We start from the raw sequence: 15,797 nt of genomic DNA, 5'->3' as shown, positions 1-15,797 counted from the left end.
AGAAACCGCCAACTGCTTCTTGTTGGAACAGATCAAAGGTTCACTGGACAAAGGGAATGTCGTAGGCGCTGTGTTTTTAGATCTGAAGAAGGCCTTCGACACAGTGGACCATTGTATCTTATTGCAGAAATTACAACAATTTCAATTTTCAAATGCAGCTCTGTTATGGTTTAAGTCCTACCTGGAGGGTAGAGAACAATGTGTGAAAGTAGGAACTGTTAAATCCAACCTGAGTCCAAATGACTTAGGAGTGACTCAAGGGTCAGTTCTAGGACCGTTGTTGTTTTCAATGTATATAAATGATCTCCCAGATTGCTGTCAGGGTGTAAACTGCCAGCTTTATGCTGACGACACAGTTATCCATGCGTCAGCAAAAACAACTGCGCTGGCTGGGCAGCAGTTAACACAGGCTTTACATAAAATCTCAAGATGGCTTCAGCTGTCCCATTTAATTTTAAATGTTCAGAAAACCTTCTCAATGTGTTTTTCTATCAACCGGAGGTCCCCTGACAGCATCTTTGAAGTTCATTTAGACCATGAACCCATTCATGAGGTTCATGAAACGAAATACTTGGTCATAATCATGGATAAACATCTGAAGTTTCAAAGTCAAGTAAACCATGTTTGTAGGAAAGTTAAATCAAATCTAAACTGTTTTCGTTTTATTAGAGGAGAGTTGTCACATCATGCGGCTTTATTGTTTATGCATGCAATGGTTTTTTAACATTTGTCATACTGTATTACAGCATGGTCACAAACATCAGCGTCCACTCTGAAACCAGTCACTTCTCTATATAAACAGGCAATTAAGATATTTGACAAGAAACCTATGATATGGCATCATTGTGATATCATACAAAAGCACAAGCTTTTTACTTTTGAAAATTTTGTAAATTTTAGTATTTTGAAATTGACTTTTAAATGTTTGAACAACTGTGTGTCACCACTGTTCTCTGTCGTCAGTTCTCTTTTAGACCTTCCACCAGAGCCTCAGTTAGTGGAGATTGTGTGCTACCAAAGTGTAGAAAATCTTTTGGACCGTCTAGCTTCTCCTTCAGAGGGGCTACACTATGGAACTCTCTCCCAATTGGATTCAAACTGCAGAACAATATTAACATCTTTACCAGAGAGCTCAAACAGTGGCTTAAATCGGGCCAAAGTTGTTCTCATGTGTAAAATGTGCCTTGTCTTGTTTAACAATGTGTTTTTATTTGTTGTAAAAGACCCTATGGACAGGTGTTGAAAATTAGCACATGTGCTATAACACTTTAAACATTTGTGCATCCTCGTTTCCTTTCCTCGCGTCTCAGCTCCACCCCCTGTAGGACGCGAGCCGCGAGGGAAGGCTGCAAGGGAAAAAAATGAGGACGGAGGAATTGAATGAAAGCTTATACATTGGAATACTTGATCACTCGAGTGTCACTTCACTGCGTCATCAGCAGTGCTCAAAGGATCTGCCCTTATGTTGTTAAAGTTGGTTTAGTTAAGAAATTCATAATAAATAATTATAAAGCAAGATACCTTGTTGAAATATGTGTGTTGTGTGGTTTATGTAAACTACAAAAGTAAAGTATAAATTCAAATGATTGTGACAGATGTGAAGGGGGAGGAGAATTGATACGTCACGTGCGTCATGTTTAGTCGATAAAACTCTTCCGCAAAGGGTACACCTGTGTATCCTCGCTCATAGCTCCTCTGGAAGCCTCCTCACTCCTCGATCCTCGCCTCCTCGCGATGCAATTAGAGAATTGAGATGTCCTTCAAGATGGCTGAGCTCGATTGGTTTCCGGGTCATAGGATGGAGGACGGAGGAGCGAGGAGACGAGGAGGGATATTGAGAAGCACCCAATGCATCTGGTTCGTCCAATGTTATTGCTATGTTCATATTAAATAAATAAATAAAATTAATTCATTTAATTTATACCTCTAAAAACACATTTTTAATTGAAATTATCAGATAATTTGACATTGAAATTGCATATATTTTGTTCCAAATATTTGTTCCTTAAAAGTGCTAGAATAATTGGTAAGTAATAGGAATCATTATGAGGAATCAGAACTGGAGCTCTTTACGATTACTATCTTCATTCTACAGGTTCAACTAATGTTGGCTACAAAGTGTGACAGAATGTATTGTTTTATGATTGAAAGCACTTATTTTAGTAAAATGTCCTTAAAGTGTGCCTTTTTAATTTTAATTTTTTATAAATGCAACCTGGTTTGATATTTTGTTACATAATACAAATACTTTTTTTGTCACAATACATTTTCAGTGTGTCACAGACAGCGTTTGCTTTATTTGTGCACTTGATATGTTTTTCAGGTTTGCAAAAAGTTTTTTTCTTCCTGAGTCTATATTTAAATATTCTGGAACTTATTGACATACATAAAATCTCAGTAGTGTAGTATGGCCAGTGAGTGGAGTGTTGAACTTGCGTTCATGGTTCAGTGCACCGTTTGCAGGGACGGCTCTTCGAGGCTGGGGGATGGTTATGAACTCATGAGTGTGCTATTGAACAGGCCACAGGTGTTAAGGTTGCATGAGGCCTTCAGGGCTTCAGTTGGAGCTGTCAGCTTCGATCACGTTCTCTAATCTAGATTTAATGTTACAACCTCTGCACCAGAAGGCTGAAATTAAAACTAAAGTTACCTTAGTTGTGGTCACCTCAACAGAGAGTTCAGAAGCCACCGGTGTCCTTACGGCCTTCAGTTTACTGAGCTGCTTTTTCTTCATAAACCCAATATACCATAGTTTAGACCTCAAAATACTTCAAACGAAATAGAAGAATGAACTGGTGTGACATTTCGAACAAAATCAGTCCAAAGCAAAGTTTGTTTTGATTTTGTTTCTGGAGTTTGTAACAGCTTGCCAGAGCGAACTCTCTGGAAAAGTTGGCTGGTAAACACCTTAGAACTACTGTACCATTTGTCCGTGGCGATTTTTAATGGATATGTGTGGCTCTGGCTTTTCTGTTCAGTTCATCCCCGAGGTCAGACGTGAGAAAAAAGATGAACACACTGGAGAACTGCTTTATAGTAGAGATTGAAGTTGTAATTCTAATTGAAAACGACACTGGCAATGTTTTTCATGTTTAATACTGTAAAGCTGCTTGCTTTAAAGCAATATATTGTATTGCTTTAAAGTATCTGTCATTTTGTCATCTGTCAAAAATGTATCTGTCATTTTTGTTGTGTTTATTTTGTCATTGAAAGAAAGCATGCGCAACATTTTTACATATCCATCTAAACGTCACTCTCAGCAGTGTCATGAAGTTTGCTTATAGTATACCACAGCAATACCTTTAAAGGTATTTCAAACTTCCTTTTTACCTGAGCGAAGAATGAAAAAGATCTTTGTCAGGAGTATATCGGGGCCTTTAATGCACTGTAAAAAAAGAAAAGAAAAGATGTTTCAACTTAAAAAAGTATGTGTATATACTGCCTTAAAATTTTAAGTTTAGTCAACTTGAAATGTGAGGTTGTACAAAGTGACAACTTGGATATTTCGGTGGACTAAACGTAACATTTTAAAGCATTTACTTTTTTAAGTTTAAACATCCATTTCTTTTACATTGTGTTGATTTCACGAGTTCACACTTAGTGAAGATTGAAGATTATGCATATTTGACGTGCTGTCCGGGGGGAGGGCTCCGAGCTCGCATTTTTGCCCGAACCCAGAGTGCTCCCCCCGTTGTTGTAAGAATATTTAGGACTAGAAGTGAGGAGATGGGGTGGTGGAGGGATGCTGTTAAACTGTCAACGAACGGTGGTAAGTTTGGTGTATATATACACCTCTTAACTCGATGATTGGGTTGATTAACAGAGTGTGCTCCACTCGTGTCTAATTAGGTTTGATTACCTGAATGTGATCCACATGTGTTTAATTAGGTTTAATTATCTGAACGTTCTCCTCCCAAACTTTGTTAATAAAACATCATTTGTATGAATCATTGGTCAGTGTTGGTACTGACTGTCAAGTGGTTGCAAGAGCAGCAAATACCAGTAAAACAATACCTCCTACTTCTTATTATCTTTGCGATACAATATCCAACCTAACTCAATAAAGCAACCCCAAGGAAACCTGCCACGAATCAAAAAACATGATATGAACATTGCTTTGTATGTACTGAGCCAGTTCCATATGATCATATCGTTTGAGTCACTTGGGCTGCAGGTGAGCAGGTGAATGATGATGAATCGCTGGTAATATGGGGTCAGTCAGTGTTATTGAGGTCTCACTTCCTCTTCATAAGATGTTCTGCCATCGGCGCTTGGAGTGACTGTTCACTCATCCTGCCATTGCTCAGATTTCACCGGTGGTCTGCTGCCAGATAATTGTTCTCATAGAAACACACTTGTGCCAGTTGCTATTGCAGTAAAGCGCAAAAATCCAACAACACAAATTCCTCGTCATTGCCACGTTTGGTCATACAGGTTGCATAATGACGCAACTTCTCTCTTCACTTCCTGCCACATGACAAATTTTATCAGATATTTTTTTTTTTTTTTTTTTTTTGCAAAGAATTAAAATAAGTGACTTCACAGATTCAAACTGGCTTCTAATATGACTAATATGAGCTGAATGAGGACTAGAACAGCAAGTAATGCAGAAGACACAAACACTTCCATTTCCTGTAAAAGTATCGCAGTTCACAGTTTCAAGGCCTCAAGGTATTTGCATTCTTTCTTAACCTCTTTTTTTTACCACCATTTCGACAGATTAGATTAGAATTGATTATCCTTTTGCTTTTAACCAGATGTTTCTGCCATTTTTGTTCACCTGAGATCTTTGCAAGAAATCCACGGTTGCCAAGACAGAAGGCTGCGTGACTGACAGTGTGCGTCTGCAGGGTGTGTTATGACGCAGAGTCTGCGAACCCCCTACACATGTTCTCCAACTCCCTCAACCGCAGGTGTGACGGCTGGATCCAGCACAGAAAATCATCTTTTTCCAAGTTCTTCTGCTTTTCCCCTTCAAAGAGGCTCAGCTGCTGCATATGAATATTATATTGTTTTGTAACAAAATGCTACATACATTTTCATTGTGTTCAGCTGCTTGATTTCTATATCATTTTAAAGAGGACCTTTTATGCTGTTTTTTTGTGTGAATAATGTTGCTGTTTGAGCATTAAAAAGGCCTAAGGTACAAAGCACAAAGTCTCTCCTAAGGGGATTATTGTCTGTATCAGTAAGCACTGTTTCTGAACTCCCTTAAATGCCTCAATTGTAGTCTTGAGTTTTTTTTTCAGGAACGTACATGTCACAATATCGCTCATTAACAATTAACAATTTAAGCCAAAGCCATTCGCAAAGAAAAAAGGGACGAAGCCTGATTTAGTTGCGTTAAAAGTGTGTTGAAACTGTTAAGGCAAACATTTCCGAAACACGCTCAAAGCAGTTGACCAAGCACGCCACACTGGTACAGCACTACCGCTGAGCTGACCAATCAGAGCACTTTGTGCTTGCTAGGAGGAGGAGCTTCATAGAGACAGGAACTGAACAGGGGTGCGTTTCCCGAAAGCATCGTTAGCCAAATATGGTCGCAAGTTCCGTCGTTACCAATAGAGTTCAATGGGATTTGCGACCAACTTGCGACCATAGTTGGCTAACGATGCTTTCGGGAAACGCACCCCAGAGCGTTACTGACGGACTGGGAAAAGTGGTGCTGCAAAAGTGAAAAATATATGAAAAAAAAGTGTTTAAAACCTATACTAGTAGACCCCAAAAACATTATTACCCCTGTTGAGAAATGTAAAGGACAAATTCAACTTGTCATAACTTGTCTGAGAGGGTTCCTACCTGCTTTATAGGTGTTTGAATCCTATTAAATTCCCCAATAAATCTAAAGGACATTTGGGATTTGTGTAAATGGCAAGCAGGCAGTTTGTCATAGTTTTTGTTGTGCTAATAAAAGGCTAGTGGATTATGTGACACAACCCTGAGAGGCGGACAGTGAAATAAACAGGCACAGACTGAGTCACAGCTCATTCTGTAACACCTTTGTCAGTTTAACATACAATGATATTTTATGTGGTATTAAGTCAGAGAACTGATTTGCTTTTGTATCATAAACTGATGAGTCTTATTCAGAGAGGGAAATCACACTTTTTAAAGTTGCAATGTCTGTTAATGCCCAGGAAGTTGTATAAGCCACAGCTTTAAGCTAAAACAATGCAGATGATACAGTATAATAATCCAAGCATGGATGGGATGTCACAGTGCCCAGTTTCTTTTCTATTTTGCAAATGAGTGTACTGGAGAACAAATGTATTTAACTATGATCATATGTATCATCTATGAGTCATGAGCGATTGTAATCACATGCAAATCTATAGTGATGTGTATATTACAAATACTGTTATATTTCCTCCACCTTTAATATTTCCAATGTCATACAATGGAAAATAGATCATACGTCAAGTGTAGAGTGATTTTTCTTTTGGACGGGTGAGCCATAGGTTTATCTAAGTCTGTCTCTCAGCCTGTTAGCTTTGACCTAATATTACCATGTCAAAGGAATTTATGACATGTGGTTGTGTGTATTTTTCCAAATAGTCTTTTCCAAGAAATTTCCAAAATGCCATTCATTTCTTTTCAAAGCCACTCACATGTTAAAAGTGATGTAGTTTTGCTCGTGTAAACTGTTGTACTTGTTTTGATTTAATAATGCTAAGAATTTTAAAACAATTAATTAATTTAGATGTTACTACATGATGCACACTTTTTACATGGTAAATGGACTGCATTTATATAGCGCTTTCACAGACCCAATGGCCACTAAAGCGCTTTACAATTTGCCTCACATTCACACACTCATTCATACACCGACGGCGGTTTCAGCCATACAAGGCGCCATCCAGCTCGTCGGGAGCAGCTGGGGTTAGGTGTCTTGCTCATGGACACCTCGACACTTGGTCAGGTGGAACCGGGGATTGAACCACCAACCTTCCGGTTTGTAGACAATCTACACTTTTTACATTAACATTTTGTTCAGTACACTTGAAGAGACGCCAAAACAATACTTAATGGGAGTGTCATCAACCCCAATCCTGAGAAACCCTGGCTATGACGCTGTTAACTTACTCCAAAAGTTTACACGATTTCATCGTCTTATTCTCATTTTATTATTTGTGCTGTTGCCATATGAATTAATTGGCATTAATTCATGCAGCTACTGATATTTCATTCAGACATCTTTTAGCCACACTTTTAGTGGTGTTTTTTAAAATCCTCTTGTAAAAACACACAAAAAAAGTGTTATTATGAACTGAAGTGAATAAATTGTATTTCCCTTTCAAACCATTCTTAACTGTTAATAAAATATTTGGATTAATTAATAAAATGGACTTTCATATCCCTTTTTATCACTGACCGATATACTGTGTATATATATGGTCTTAAAATTAGGTAAGTGCAATCTCAGATGAACAACATATTATAACGACACAAAGGTATATATTACAATGTGTCATGGTTTATTTGACAAAAATAAAGCCAAAATGGAAAAGCCATGTGTGACAAACTATGTACACCCTATGATTTAATTGCTTGTAGAAACACCTTTAGCAGCAATAATTTGAAGAAATATTTTTTTTGTATGATGGTATCAGTCTTTTGGGCTGCTCTTCTTTACAACTTTGCTTCAGTACATTGAGGTTTGTGGGCATCTGTTTATCTCTTAATGTCCCGCCACAAAATGTCAGTCTGGTTGAGGTCTGGACTTTGACTGGGCCAGTGCAACACTTTGATTCTTTTCTTTTTCAGCCATTCTGTTGTAGATTTGCTGGTGTTCTTGGGTTCATTGTCCAGTTGCATGACCCAATTTCAGCCAAGCTTTAGCTGTCGGACAGATGACTTCACATTTGACTCTAGAATACTTTGGTATACAGAGGAATTCATTATTGACTAAATAACTGCAATGTGCCCAGGTCATGTGGCTGCAAAACAAGCCCAAATCATCACCACTTCACCATTGTGCTTCACAGTTAGTGTTTGTGCTGATATGCTGTGTTTGGTGTTCGCCAATATTTGCTCTGTGCATTATGGCCAAACATCTCCACTTTGGTCTCGTCTGTCTAAAGGACGTTGTTACAAAAGTCTTGAGGTTTGTTCAGATGCAACTTTTCAAACCTAAGCCGTGCTAGTGTAACGAAGGCCAGCTAGTAGTCGCTGTGCGAGTAAACCTCACTCCTCTGATCTCAATAGGCGCTCTAGCGACAGACTTCTGCTTTTTACTCTTGCTGATGATCAGTTAATCAAAGGCATTTGATTAGCAGCGCCTGAATGCTATTCACCCTCTTCATGTGGAAGCAGAGAGGGTGTATGGCTTCTCAATTTTAGCCTAGTTTTTGTTAAATAAATAATGACACAGTCTAATATCAAGTGTTGTTGTTCATCTGTGGTTGTATTTACCAAATTTTAAGACCAGCTAAAGACCAGATGATTTTTTATTATGTCCTGTATCCTGATACGTAAAACCATAGAATTCAATAGGGTGTCCTTTCTTTTTCACATGAATATATATTGGATATAGAAAATATTTGACAGAGTATGTACTGTATAACTAATTCAGAGCCAGATGGGATATGTGACATACTGCCATCACAACATGCAAATGCTTTTAAATTCAATTTGTACCTGGCTTTTTTAGTCAGATTGTTTGATATGTCATTGGCACTATATCTTTTAACTACAGGTGTAAAATGTTGAAAGATGACATTATTCTCCTCACAAGGCAAGAAGGTTAGCAATTCGAGTGTCACTTGCACTTGCAACTGTAATAATGTCACTTTTACATTCATTAAAGTCCTGTGTGACATTTTAAAATGTTAGACTGTTAAGCTGAATCTTTAAAGTTAATTCTTTGACGTCTGGCCATACCTGTTAATTTTATCTCTGAAAACTTTTATTGTTTGTTTTATAATGTTTTTTTTATTAAAGAAATATATTTTTCTTCATTTTATTTTGCCTTTTGTTACTTATTTTGTTACTTATCTTACTTATTACATAGGATAAGCATATAGTGTACACAGGAAATGTTAAGCTTAACAACTCAACATGTCAAAGCACTTTATTTTGAGTAATAATGTACATTTATTATGAAATATCATTATTGAGGGCCTCTCTGCAACAAATCCATCCATAATCTGTGTAAAAAAAAAAAAGAAGCTAAGACTATACAGATACAAACACACATTTGTATCTAAAAAAGAACTTGAACTCTTCATGAAACGCAACCTTTGCTATTCAGCGTAGACTCAGGCTTTTGTGTGGGTGACTCCTCTTGAGTCAGTGTGAGTTTTTTTAATGGGGGTCTCAGAGTTGGTGCATCAGTCCGAGTGACTATATTGCACCTCAAGGGGGTTTAACAAGCCTCCAAACTGCGATTGATGTGGAGCTTATGAACAACAGCACCTAGCTGAGGAGGAGCAGTTAGCATGAGCAAGCCCCAATGACGTGTCCCGTCCTGTGATAGGACAATTATGATGCTTAGGGGTGGGGGCCTCCCTGTGAGGGCTCATGTACAGCCCACGTCAGCCACCCCACGACTAAATCCAGTACAGCATCGTGACGTATAGTGCATGCATGAGCCAGCAACAACTTGAAAGGACTGCAAGAAGTCATCACTGCCTGTTGTCACAATGAGTCAGATATTAGTTGACCTATTTGATGCAAGACAATGAAGTTAATGACACATATTAAACTATTTGGATTATGACTTTAGGTTTATTGTGTGGAACAAATGGATACATTCTCATGGAGAAAAGCTTAAATTTGACTTTGCACAGACTGTATTTTCCAGCACATATTTTAGTTCTAAATCAAGAATGTTTGTTAAAACTTGTAGCATGGAGCACTACGAAATATATCCACCATTGGCAACTATTAAACTTTACTGGTCTTATTCTTTAAATGACAAATTAATTGGAACTTAATGCACTTAAAACTATAGCTGTTAGTTTTATAATTTCTGCAATTAGTTTATACAAGACAAAGAAAGTAAAGAAACACTTTATAATGAGTTAATCAGAAATAATCAGATGCAATTGCTTAAAATGTATAATACTAAGATTATGTTACTGATTACAATTTCATGAGTGCAATTTATAATCAGTACCAGATTACACAGTAATCTACCCGACACTGCCCACATCCATATGAAGTCAGTGATCAGTTGCTATTTTTTTGCATATCTTTAAGTCATTTAAAAGTCATTTGAGTCTCATTTTATTAATCATGCCTTTGTTGTTTTGTTTTATCATTCTTTTGCCACGTATTGTAATAAACCACAAGTAAAGACATAATTGAATTACCACAAGCTATCAGTGGGAGTATTAACTACCTGCAACATAATCAGTCTGTTAGGAACAAGTTTTATTATTTATGCCTCAAGGGATCCTGCAAATATACGCACAGAAATCAGATGCAGTATTACAGACCCAGAGACACAGAAACGCTTTCATTTCTTTGTACCCATATCCTCTTCCTGATTTAATTTAGACCTTATGCAAATGTGTCACTGCATCTTCTGTAAAAATGACAGATTCTTCATTTCCTGTTCCAAGCGATATCGACACAGACATACATTACATTAATCTTTATTAGGCTACTCTTTATCTGCGTGGAATTTGAGACGCAGCTAGATGCAAGTATGATACAAATTGCATAATCATGCTATATTCAGCAAAATCATATTTCTTTAACATTTTTTTAAATCGTTTTTCACTTATCCAAGCTTCCAACCGCTATAGACAATCTTGTTGAACGATGAAGTAGCCAATAGCTTTTTTTTTAGTGTAAGTATTACACAATAGCTTGCAACCTCTAAAACAGTTCCAGTTGTTTTAGTACAAAAAAAAAAGTTTGGTTTCAACATGGGTTGCATGTTTATGTAGCCTAATGGTAAAAAAATATTTAAAAAGTTTAAAAAAAAATGTTGGGTAGGCCTACATTTTTTGTTAAATAGACGCGAACGAACAGAGGTCGATTTCGTCAGAGGTGGTAACCATAGCAACAGTGGGTAGCTCGAGAGAGTTCCATTACAGTCCGATAGGGATGATAGCCTATCATGAGTCATGAGTCATATGTATTAAAAACTTTTTAAAAAAAGTCTTAATATTTGACGTTTAGCTAACGTAGTCACACGATTTGACAAACTGCGTTGCACGAGACGTACAGATTGCGCCACGGAAATACTTTAAAGTTAATAATTTAGCTGACTTTAAATTAGTTTTAAATACACCGAAATTCTTTTTAAATAGCCTAGTCGGTTCACTGAAAATCATTGAGAGAGAGAGAGAGAGAGAGAGAGAGAGAGAGAGAGAGAGAGAGAGAGAGAGAGAGAGAGAGAGAGAGAGAGAGAGAGAGAGAGAGTCCAATCTAGAAGATAATCTGAGTTGTTTAATTGATGAGATGAGACGCATTGATTGCTCGATTAGTCGAGTTTTGATTGGTCAGTGCAATGAAAAGGTACGCCAATCTTTATAGAGTATCATCTGCTGTTTTTGTTGTAGGTATATTCAAATGCCACTCCAACTTAACTCCTTTCATCAAAAACTGCGTACTGACGCAAAACAATCTGAACTTGATTATTGAATTACAATTGACAGACCCTTGTTGCTAGGCTATATCTGCTCATAAAGAATAAGGTAGCCTACATATTTAATAAGAAACTTTCATGAAAAAATCATGTAAGCTTCAAGATTGTCATGTTCATGTTCATTTTAACTTACGTCTCATATTCAATAATAACTGATCTGCAACTCAACATCAGCAATGATCTTGATGAAAATGTCTAGTGAGTTGTATTACGAATGTGTTTATGATTGACGTATATGATGTGGAGTTGGGGGCAGCGCTACTGTCATTTCCACCGCCCGGCTCGTGTTTACGCAAGGCGCAGCACTGTATATAAAGCACTTGAGGTGCAGGCAGGACAGATCCGTGAGTGTAACTTCTTATTGCTGAGAGACCTCACAAAGATTCGGGAGACGCAAAAAGAACATTGGAACAAGAAACTTCAGGGTTCCAGTCCAGAGAAATAACTGTACCTAAACTCGTTAACTGCTGAAAGTAAGTTTTTATTGTGATTATCATTCTGCATGTGGAGGCGCCAAATCAGGAGTTGCGTTACGTGATAAATTTGACTTGAAGTGCTGTGGGAAATCTAGGCATTATTGTTTCCATTAATGTTAAATTCATTCTGTTTGCTATGCGGATACAAAATATGTTTTCAGTATATGTCATTTTTGTTAGTACGAGCACATTCAGCACCATGGACAGCAGACACAAACAATTAGTCAAGTTCATTCATAGCCTATACTACTTGTAATTATCTGCTATGAAAAAGGCGCGATAGACTAGATTAAAATAAAAATGTATTCATAATTATTAGGGTATTATTCAATCACTTCACAAAAGTTTTTATCGTATTCTACGCAAACCAAAGTGATTCATTGCTTCATGCAGTTCAAACCGTCTTGATCTCAGTTGTTTTCGTTTTTTAACTTTCGATTGATTCAAATGATAATTCTGACAAATAATTCCGAATTTCAAAGAGATATTTTGTAAGTTTTTGCAATCGTATTGACTGCAGTGTAGCGTGCACATGCAGCTATCATGCAAATCAGAATCTTACACAACTACTAGGCTAAATATGCATATCAAAAACCGATTTACGCTTTCCCACCTGTTGTCGCTCCCTCACTTAGATCCATTCAGACGTTTTATAAAACTCAGTCCACACGTGTACTGCATGTAAGGAAATAAAAAGCGAGTTGTATTTTTCAGATGGCTGTCATACTGAAGCCCTGGACCGTCATCGCTACTCTTCTCTTCTGCGTGCTCCTGTGTCTCGGGACGCTTGTGGACGCCTATCCGCCGAAACCAGAGAATCCTGGAGACGACGCTGCTCCGGAGGAACTCGCCAAATATTACACCGCGCTGAGACACTACATCAACCTCATCACGAGACAACGGTGAGAAAGACACGCGGTGTATCATACAAACGCACCTGTAGTTATTATCTTTGCTTAAAATGTTCTTATTATCACCCGAACAGGTGACCATGATAAAAAAAAAATCATTTCCCGTTAGTGTCAGTGCACTGTCTCCCATTAATATATCAGGACAAATGACTAAATTCTGCAATAGGATTCTAAAATTGCATTATGGTCCACTTTTCAGTAGCCAAAGGCTCTTCATATAACAAATCAGAGTGATAAAACCCAACAGATGCACCTCGGAGAAGCCTCCAAGATTGAATAGGGTTCTCGTCTGTCATAGATTGATGTTTCTCTGCAGCCCTGTCCTATAGAGGACTACATTTATTTACATATTTATAGTCTAACAGGCCTTTGACATTCAGAGCTAGCAAAACATTCCAATAAAAACATTTACATTAAATTATTTTCTCTCCCCACAATACACCTTTATTCCATGGCCTCATACTCTGTTAGTCCACCAAAGAACCTAAAGTCTTGCCTGTATAAGAGGTCAAAATGAAAATATATGATGCCTATCTGAGATAAAACAAACAGACGTGATGGTTCAAGCAGCTAAACCATGATTATGTCACAGTCGTGACTACATTAAATGAATATAGCCACTTCACAAAGTATTGCCGATGTCCGCAGGTGGGATTCTGTAGAGCTCATGTTTCAGAAATAGCTATAACATTAGTTTAGTCTCAGACTCATTGATGTTGCTTGTAGGCATCTAGGAGGAATCTGAGCATGAAATTGTTTTTTTATTCGAGTGCCAACCCAATGCCCTTTTAGCTTGTTTTCAGCATAGGCCTATTCATCTGGAAGATGCTGTTCTGAGAGAAATAATACTCAATTGTCTCAGGTCCATATTTAAACTCTTTGCTCCATTTCCACTAAATGTTCTCTAAAATTGACATTCGTGTTTTTTCTAAAGATTAGAGGCTTCATTCATATCATCTGTGAGATAAATGTCAGAGTCTTCTAGGTGACATGTCTCAAACACATTCAGCTTTCAAGCAGTCAAAAAAAACATTGAACTGCTAAATTAGATTCATAACGTCTGGGGTGAAAAGACAGTTTGTATTTATATCGGTGATTGGTGTCTGACAGATAAAGTGGGCTGACTAGTTCTTTTCACTTTCTGACACTTTCACACACCACAGTGAGCTCACTGTGTGAGCAATTTGAGATCATTATTTCAGTACTGAAATGTTCCCAGCTAAGATACACGGATGGAATGAAGTAATGAGGGAATAAATTGTCATATTTCTTACATGCAGGTATGGGAAAAGGTCCACTTCGGAAGATGTGATGGCAGAGCTGCTGTTCGGGGACGATACAGAGCACAAACAGAGATCAAGGTGGGAGTCTTTTTTACTTTAGCTATAATTTTAATGTTAATTGCTAATGGGCTTGTTAGTATATTTACAACAATAAAGCAGATAAACAAAAGTTTCCTGATTTACATGGTATTCTAAAGGTATTTGGGGTGAATGCAGTTTTTTAAAAATCCTCTGAACTCATTCACAAAGGGTGATAGGTTGTGTGTTAATGGGAAGGAGGACAACTCGTGAATTTTTCACACCTGTTGAGGAATAAGGGGACAGATGGATCCCTGGCTCCTTTTCTCTCTGTCCGTCAGGAAGGGAGTGGGTTAGGGAACATGACGCACAGTGAATATTTGAAAGGCCTTGACATTTAAGAGCCCTTATTAGGCCTCAAAATAAAAAGTCACACTGTGCTAGCTAATTGAAAACTGTAATAGACTGACAGAAATTGTAGCATTGATTAGAAGATGGAAAGATTTAAAGGTGAAATACTATCAGTGTAAACATTCGGAATAGGGAATAAACTATATTGATGTCAGTAAAAAAAAAAAGTTGATTGTTTATTTATTTTTTACATGTGTCTCTTTCAGATATGATGACTCTTATATGTGGTGAAGTTCAGTGACCGTGTGTTGACTGTCCTGAGCTAAGCCCACCTGTGCCTCCCACAGAAAACCTCCAGACAATTAAATGAGAACATCAGACAACCTCATCCATCTCTTTATTATACATCATCTCTTTTTTTCTTTGGTGCGCACAGAACAAATCTCACTATTAACAACTGTACATAATATATTATAATAGGAACTATCAATGGAAGTGTATGTGTGTATATTTCATTGTGTCATTCAGAAATTATGTTTTTTCGTTTGTACCATGTAAATTATATGTGATTAAAAGTTTATTGGATGAATCTGGCTATTTATTTTGCTCTGGTTTTTGGAAAGGCTGTACCATATACCGTAAAGACAAATGAAAAGTTAGGTTTATTTTAAGTTATTATTATTATTTAATATAATTTAGTCTGATCGTAGTACATTTTCAAAATACCTAGTTGTTCTCTTTATAAGGTTATTTCTAAATGACCAGCAGATGTCCCTCCTGTAACATAAAATAAAACTCTTTTAGATTCCACGCGTCAATAACATTTAGGCAAAATACCTCAATTTTATAAAACATTTTGACCAGAAGTCATTGCTAACATCTCATTCTACAAAAACAACTCCTCAGACAATTATTGAACAGCAAAATGTAAATGAATGAAAGATAACACTTAGGGTCACTATGTGTGGTAATATTTATTTAATGACGTGATGGTCTCGACTTATTTTAAACACATTTAGCAGAAGAAATGTTCGCTGTTGAACCTGCAAATGCACATTACTCAACTGTTTGGCACTGTTATGTAAATGAATGGAGAACATTTAAAGCGGGCTGTCGAGAACATTCTATTGTTAACGCGGCCCTATAGCTAAACATCAGC

General features: G+C 37.3%; 1 protein-coding gene across 1 annotated transcript; it reads left to right on the top strand.

The window, feature by feature from the left end:
* Positions 1-11,925: 11,925 nt before the first annotated feature.
* Positions 11,926-15,231, top strand: pyya (peptide YYa). The gene is made up of 4 exons (XM_056255198.1): positions 11,926-12,072; positions 12,790-12,977; positions 14,267-14,347; positions 14,905-15,231. Exons 2-4 carry the CDS (start codon positions 12,790-12,792, stop codon positions 14,927-14,929), a joined length of 294 nt encoding a protein of 97 aa, XP_056111173.1. The 5' UTR covers positions 11,926-12,072; the 3' UTR covers positions 14,930-15,231.
* Positions 15,232-15,797: the final 566 nt, after the last annotated feature.

The sequence above is a fragment of the Rhinichthys klamathensis genome, unplaced genomic scaffold, assembly GCF_029890125.1.
Source record: "Rhinichthys klamathensis goyatoka isolate OS25496 unplaced genomic scaffold, OSU_Roscu_1.1 h1tg000119l_1, whole genome shotgun sequence".
Classification (NCBI taxonomy): domain Eukaryota; kingdom Metazoa; phylum Chordata; class Actinopteri; order Cypriniformes; family Leuciscidae; genus Rhinichthys; species Rhinichthys klamathensis.
This window is presented reverse-complemented; position numbering and strand designations above follow the sequence as displayed.